At 37.5% G+C, this 7,891-nt stretch overlaps 1 protein-coding gene across 1 annotated transcript; it reads left to right on the plus strand.

Moving 5' to 3' along the window:
- Positions 1-6,091: 6,091 nt before the first annotated feature.
- On the plus strand, positions 6,092-7,477 carry LOC113316608 (putative F-box/FBD/LRR-repeat protein At5g62970). Its single transcript, XM_026564770.1, has 4 exons — positions 6,092-6,580; positions 6,679-6,709; positions 6,828-6,961; positions 7,103-7,477. Exons 1-4 carry the CDS (start codon positions 6,092-6,094, stop codon positions 7,475-7,477), a joined length of 1,029 nt encoding a protein of 342 aa, XP_026420555.1.
- Positions 7,478-7,891: the final 414 nt, after the last annotated feature.

Raw genomic sequence — 7,891 nt, forward strand, 5'->3', positions numbered from 1 at the left:
TATCTAGACTAAGAATCCTAAAAATTACATATTTGCACAAGAGTCAACATTTCAAGGTAAATGAGCTCCATTTTTATGTTTTTTTTCAAATTTTTTTAATTTTTAATTTTTATTTTTTAACTTTTTTTTTTTTCCTTTTTTGAAAAAGAATGAGTTCTGTTTTCAATTACAGCATGTTATCAAAGTATCTACTTTTCACCCCCAAACCTAAACTAAACATTGTCCTCAATGTTTCAAAAGATAAACATGATTATAACACATACCATGAGAACGATGCTAAGTGTAGAAAAATGAAAGAGATTACCGGATATTGGCGAAAGCAAGTTTTGAACTCCATTATTCAAGGCAAAACCCAACAGTAACTCAACTGAATTCACATTGGGTTAGCACAATATATACAAGAAACATATGATTCCACTAAACATTACTTACCAGATTATATACAAACAATTCACTATATACATACAGTCTAAAGAGTTGAGGATCAACCCAAAAGACAAAGTGTTGAAACATAGACAGTTTCAAACAACTATAGTTGGATTGAAATGCGAGTGAGAGTGAAAAACCAAATGAGCTACCCCTAAACCTGGATTTTACACTAGATATACTATTGGATACAAAATCTCGCAGTTTTGGGGGTTCATCATGCACAAGGTCTAACTCGAAATGGACTTTGCTAGGGACGGGCAAACATGCATATTCCAACTGTGGCTCCTTAAAGGTATTGTATTTAGATGCAAAATAGTCCAAGAGGACTTGAGAGGCACACAGTTCCAGGCCTAGATTATGTATTCTCAGAAAAGTTGGTTTTACAATATTGTTACAAACCAAATCTAGGTTGGGTGGAAGGCTATCAGATTGTGACTTAAGTAGGAAGGTGACATCTAAGTTTCTCACATGCATGAGATCAAGATTACCAATGTTATCAGTCACATCAGCATTTTCTAAGTCATAATCAAGTTGTGTAGCATGCTTATCATCACAAAACAATTGCACAAGTCCAAATTCAGAATCATGGTTATCCGAAATATCCAAATCAGCATCAAAAGAAGCAATATATTGTGGCTTAAGTATGGAATCAGACACATCAACTATATTTTCATGCATAAGATCATTAGTGTCAACAGAAGATTCAACATTACCTAAGTCATGATCTTCACAGGATAACTGCACAATATCTAAATCAGTAGACTCATCACATGTATATAGAATACTAGAAGAAACATCATTCATGAAGGTCGGGGTAGAAAAGCCTAATGTATTTGAATCCAAAGGTTCCATAATATTTTCATGTTCTTCTAACATAAGATCATTATCATCATAATCTTCATCATCATGGTAACATGCATATTGGTCCTCATTAACAGTGGTGGTGTCATTAGTCGATTCATGTTCCTCTAAATTAGGTTCATATTCAACATCATTTACATGAATGGGACTAGACACTTCATTACGGACAACATACATTTCCTCATGAATTTCCTCATTTTGTAGGTGAAGCAAAATCTGATCTAAATATGCCTGAATTCGTGATGTAGATCTAGCAAAGTTTTGCTCACTGAGTCTGAAAGCTTCCGTGGTGGAGTCTAAATTCATGGGAGTACATAATTCTTCATGTTCAAATTGTGGTGAATGGTACATGTGTGCATGGTCATTAGGGTTTATAAAAGATTGATCGCAACCCTCAAAGGATTGATTATGGTCCCAATGACTACCAGCCTCACAATTTGTGGGCATTTCATAATTTGGATTTTCATGGGATTCTCTAGATTTCCTATAATCATGCAAAATATAGCAATATTTATCAGGGTGGTCTAAACCACCACATAAGGTACATGCATAGATTTCAGGTCGTCTATGTGAACTAGATGTTACAGATTTCTCATGTGTTTGCATTTCTAAAGCAGTGGTCCGAGCCTCTAACTGATTCACAAGTGACGAATGTGTGAGTTGGATATTGTCTAGATGTTCATTTTCACTCAATGGTGGATGATACATGTGTGAATAGTCCTTAGGGTTTGCATATTGAGGTTCATGACCTACAGAAGGTCCATAATAATAATCCCTATAACTATTGACATCATGGTCTATGGGAGGCTCATAAGGTGAATCTTGCCCGTAAGCTTCTCTAATAGATTTATTCCCAGTGGCAGACCAAAATCCAGACATGTTATGTTTATAAAACAATCACACAATTCAAAAAGAGAAATAAGGCCCACACTTTTCAGTTATGGGTTTCAAAAATTTGGTTTTTAGGCTTTAAAGGTAAGGCCTATTTGGGATTTTTGGTTAAAAAGAGGGAGAAAATTTTTGGTTTTTAAATGAGAGAAAACTTTTGGTTTTAATTGGGAGATAAAAAGAAAAATTTGGTTTTTAATATTGGGAGAAAAACTTTGGTCTTAAAATTGGGAGCAAACCCACATTGGTGGAGCAAGAATTTGGTTTTGAGTTGGGAGAAAAATTTGGTTTTGTTGTTAGGAGCAAGTCCACATTGGTGGGAGAATGCAATTTGGTTTTTAGTTGGGTTTTGACTTTTGAAGTTGTGTTAAAAACTTTGATGGCTCACTGTTGGGTTGGAAGTTGGTTTGAAACTTTGAATTTTGTAGGCCCACTGTTGGTGAAGCCCAAATTTTTTTTTTTTTTTTTCTTAAACTTTGAATTTTTGGTAAGCCCACTTTTGGGTTTGGAAGTGGGTTTCAAAAAGTTTTGTTCCAATGGGTTTTGAGGCCCAGTTGGGCTTTTAAAAACTATTCAAAAGTTCAATTTTCAATTTAAAACAAGCCCACATGTAATTAAAATTACAAACCCAACAGAAAATGGAAGCCCACAATTTGGGTTCTCTTAATGGGTTTAGGCTTACCTTTTGGGAGGGAATTCCAGTTGGGCTTTGGTCCATTTGTGTTTGTTGCAAAAGCCCAGCTGGGCTTGGTTCAAATTATGTGCAACTCCACAAGCAGCTCCAGTTGGTTCACAGCTTCTACTCCAACAGCACCATCCCAGCCCAGCCCAGCAGATCAGCAAGGCAGGGTCAGGCTTCAGCAACAGGCCCAGCAGGGTATTTGGACTACCACACCCAGTAAACTGGGTTAGATTTGGCTGATTTCTACCTCAGCCCACAACTACTGTTCCTCTCCCTTCCAACTTTGGCAGCAGCACCACAGCACAACAAGAGAAGCACAGCAGCAACAGAAGATGTTTCTCCACAGTAGGTACCTGCTGGCTCAGAAGAGAAGATCAGTCTCTTTGAAGCAAATGGGTGGAGCAAAGAAGCAATGAGGAAAAACAGCAAACAATAAGTGATGCAAGATGCAAGAATGCACTATGCAAGAATGCTAAGCTAGGCAGTTGCAGGAAAGCAATGTAGTATGCAATATGACAGATAATGAAGTTATGCTAAAATGCAAGAATGCAAAGAGAAAGAGTAAGATGAAACAACAAACTAGCAAAGATGACAGCAAACTAGCAAGATGTAGAAAATGAGAGAAACAACACAGCGCCGCTACCGAGTCCCTGGCAGCGGCGCCAAAAACTTGGTGTGCTTTTAAAAGAACCTACAACTTAGACCTACAAGTATACATGGTCAGTTGTAGTGAGTGAGGTAAGCAGGGGTTTGTCCTCAAGGATAAGGAGGGAACTGATGTTGTTTTTCTAATATTTTCCTAACTAATTTCTAACCTACAGTGACAATGACTAAGGAATTTGGGATATGGGAGGGACTGCTAGGCTTTGAATCCACCTCTATCCCTATACTAAGCATTCAACTGAGTATGATACTCTTGTCCTTGTAACAGATAAGGAAGAACTGTCAAGTCCATCACTTACCTAAGGTGTTTCACCAATGGATAGTTCAATCGCAACTAAAGTATTAACCCGTAGCACTAATTGTCTAATCAAGCACAACTAGTCAAAAATTAACAATAATCTATCAAACATGAGTTGCAGTTCAATCAACACAATGTTATCCTAACTACAATGGATGCTTGACATACATTGTGAGAGCAGAGTATTGATGCACTGAGATTAAATCTATCATACAACATTTTAAGCATCATGAATCACACAAACAACATATATAACATAGTACAAAGCTATGGTTTCATCTCAACCTTAACTTAGTGAACTAAAACATGATCAAATTATACTACTGGATGAAACAGATGAAATAGTAAAATTACAGAACACTAAGAGCTTGGTGCTCCGGCTAGCCCGGGCATACCCCTAACATTACAAACACCATGTTCTATTTATAGTGCAAAATCCCCAAATTTCTAAACCCTAATTTTCGAAAACCTAAAATTTGATTTGGGGATTTTCAATTTGACGTACCCACTTGCGATTTCACCTCGACCCATACCTTCTTCTGGTCTTCCCACTTGTTCTGCTGCTTTTGCTGCTCTTCTTTGTGAACTGTGAACCCTAGTTCGAGTCGTCTCATCAACTCCACACCCTAGGTCAGTGGGATGTGAATTTGATGAAACACCTAGGCTAGGTAGAGAGATGGTAGAGTTGTCGGGTGGTTGTGATGGTGGTGTGGTTCGAGGTATGGTTGTGGCAGTGATGGCAGGAGATGGTGGTGGCGAAAGTTGGAGGTGATAGGGAAAAGAGGAATTTGGGGAGAAGAGGAGAAGAGGTCGATGAAGAATGGATTAGGGGCTGTTTGGTTTGTGGTGTAGGTGTTTGGCGTTTGGGTGTTGAGCGGGAGTAGCGAACTTTGATGAACAACGAGTAAAGAGCGTTGGATGATCCATATAGATTGAATTAAACGGCTACGATGGAGAGGTATGCAGCGACCGTTGGATTATGAGATACAACAAAACTGACGGCTTCAGATGGAGTTAGGTACTATGGTGTTTGACAAGAGCTTCGGATTTTGAAGCACAATGATGAGGTGGCCGTTGGATGATGAGATGGATCCAATCTGACGGCTCTCATGGAAATGGGTTTGGGCCTTGGGTATGCCAAGCCCATATCTTCTTTAAGAACAATTCTTCCTCTTCAAGCCCACTTTTAATTGATCCGGCTCTTGCAAATATCAATCTTCGCCGCCTTTCTGCGGGAGTCTTTGCCGTTTCTTTGCTCTTTTCGCTCCGTGAGTTAACCAGGCTTTATTTAGTACCTAAAAATGCAAAATTAATTGAGAAAAGTATTTATTCTTGAAAACAACGAAGACACAGAATATGGGATAAAATGGAGCGTTAGTGCACAAATGATGAGTTAAATGCCAATAAAAAGGTGCAAATATATACAATATTTGGCATTCATCAATGCGCAGTATGAATACTCACTCTATCATAATCAATATCATTATTCTGCTCTTGTGTACGATGTACTCCATTCAGAGCATCATTTCTTTGATTTGTTCTTTCTCCTTCCTCTAATTGCTCATGAATTTCTCCCCTTATTCGTTCGGCTATTCTTTGACTTCTTCTAGCTGCTGCCGCTTGCTCAACAGTAGATCCGATTCTCACCATTTCCACTTTCTTGTATGAACAAATGAAAAACTGTTTTTGAAAAGGATTGAAAAGATGTGATGATGAAAATTTCAAATGACGAAAGAAAAGTTCTAGGTTTTTTGTATTTCTGGAAACTTGATATTTAAACAGATTCACCAACAGGATATGTCACTCCAAGTTGTTTCTAGCGCCAAATGTAGTTGCAGGAAATCCTACAACCACACCCTTAATAAAATCTAATAGTTATTCAAGTGATCATCTTAAACTTCATACATTCATTCGTAAAATCTTTGATATGATTACAAGAATTGAGATAAGTTCTAACTTGGAGAACAAACAATATTTCTCTCTCCTTAATTCCAAGTCTAAAACGCTCTAAAAGTCTCTCCAATACACAAATCCCTTCCCCTTATATAGAGTACTACATAGTGGATGACAGCTAATAGATCCCCTATTTTCGGAATCACTGTGTGTTACAATCGCTCATGTACATTCACTCAATCTCGCACACTTTACATCTTCGCACCGATAATCACACTTTACTCATGACTATGCTGACATTATTAAATACGTCATCCTAATTTTTACATGTGCGATAGTCCTCTCTTAAGACAAATGACCTTCACTTCGTATACATAATGAATGTGCGATATTTCACTCCTACAACAAGGCGTAATGTCGAAGAGTTAAGTCTCCATTTAGATTTGGATCAACAGGAAATACCTTTATCTATTCCTTTGTCTCTTTTTACTTGTGAATCATTGACAAAATTGGAGATAACTGCAGGTCCTAGTATAAATTTCCCTAAAAATTTCTTCTTTCCTAAGCTCAAGAGCCTTAAACTTTGGAAAATCAAATTTGGTGATGGTTGCTGGAATGAGCAACCGTTTTCCCATTGCCTTGTCCTTGAAGAATTGTGTTTGCACAATTGCACTTGGTTTGATATGAGGAAATTCTGTATTTTAACTCCATTACTGAAAGTTTTGGAAATTAATAATACGAGGGATGAAAAGGGTTTAGCAGACTGTGATTTGGAAATTCATGCACCAAGTCTAGTGTCTCTTCGTTACTGGGGATGTGTGGTGAAGGATTACGAGATGTCCAGATTTCTATCACTTGATAAAGCAGTAGTTGCGTTTTTTTGTTTTCAGTATGAATCAGGAAGGGTGGAGCAATAGATAAGTCAGGCTGTGAGTAAGTTTCTTCGAGCACTTTCACATGTCAGGTTTCTATCATTATATATGCAAACCCACCAGGTATCTTTCTGTCTTTGTTGTAGCTTTTATAGCTTTATGTGTTATATGTTTATTCTGGAATTCTCGAAACACATATATTTGGCACTTCTTTTTGATGAATAGGACTTCTCCATTGCAGATGGTTTTGTGAGAAACCCACCTACATATCATAATTTGGACAACTTGGATCTGCTTCACGGTGCAACCACAGATAAAGTAGTTTCTGCATTTATCAAAGCAGCACCTAACCTGAGGAGGCTTGGATTTGCTTTGGCAAGTGTGCAAAACTTTTGATTCTGAATACCCGTCTTAATTAAATGTTTAAGCTAGTCTTGGGATTTAATTAGTTAACCTTTTGTGCCCTATAAAATTTATTCTTATGTTGTTTGTTTGTCTATTTTAATTTCAACGCAGATCCATGATTCGTCATCTGTCGGCGAAAAAGTATGTGATGAGATTGAAGACTTGTTTCGACACCTCCAGTCAGGTTACTTTTGTTGTTTTAGTGGGAAGTTGAGATGGGCAGAATTAATTTTGAAGAAGGCAAAATCTTTGCAATCAATGCGTATTGCATATCGTGCTCTCGGTTCTAATGCGGGTATGCTGAAAAGCAAAGAAGTAGTTATGTCGGAGTTGCTAAATTTTACAAGAGCCTCAGATTTAAGGTTCAATTCGACGAAAAATGATGATAGAGGTATAAGATTTTTGGAATCATGCATATGTCCGGAGTGTGTACGTATTTGTCTTTTGTCTTGGTCCTCGGCGGTCAGCGGTGAAAATCGCTTTTGAAATGAAGAATTGAGTTTGTGAGATATAGGACACAATTGCTCCTTGCAGAGAACATGACATGATTGGTCAGTTTTTGAACTGTCGTCATCTAGCTTCTTAAGTGTCTCTCGTATCGCAATAGAGAATTAATTGATTTCCCCTTCTTTGGCTTTTATTTTTATTTTTTGAAGTATTTCCCTTCTATTTGTTCACATATGATATGACATAACTCAATTTTATTTTCATATGTAATTAAGCTGTCTCTATAGTGACAGCGCCATTAAATCTAGTATTGAAATATTTGATAAATAGGAGACCTGGTGAACTTCTTTACTTGGGAGGTATTTTTTTTATTTTTTGCATTTCTGTATATGGTCAGTAGGTTCATGTGTGGTTAATGAAACAGCGGTGGAACCAACCCATGACAAGTGTCGG

The sequence above is a fragment of the Papaver somniferum genome, chromosome 10 (assembly GCF_003573695.1).
Source record: "Papaver somniferum cultivar HN1 chromosome 10, ASM357369v1, whole genome shotgun sequence".
Classification (NCBI taxonomy): Eukaryota; Viridiplantae; Streptophyta; class Magnoliopsida; order Ranunculales; family Papaveraceae; genus Papaver; species Papaver somniferum.

Bases quoted from the DNA above. Each gene is read 5' to 3' on its own strand.
- LOC113316608 (XM_026564770.1), top strand. From the start codon at position 6,092: ATGAATGTGCGATATTTCACTCCTACAACAAGGCGTAATGTCGAAGAG. The intron at 6,581-6,678 runs GTAGTTGCGTTT...TTCACATGTCAG, and splicing joins TTCTATCACTTGATAAAGCA to GTTTCTATCATTATATATGC. The intron at 6,710-6,827 runs GTATCTTTCTGT...TCTCCATTGCAG, and splicing joins TATATATGCAAACCCACCAG to ATGGTTTTGTGAGAAACCCA.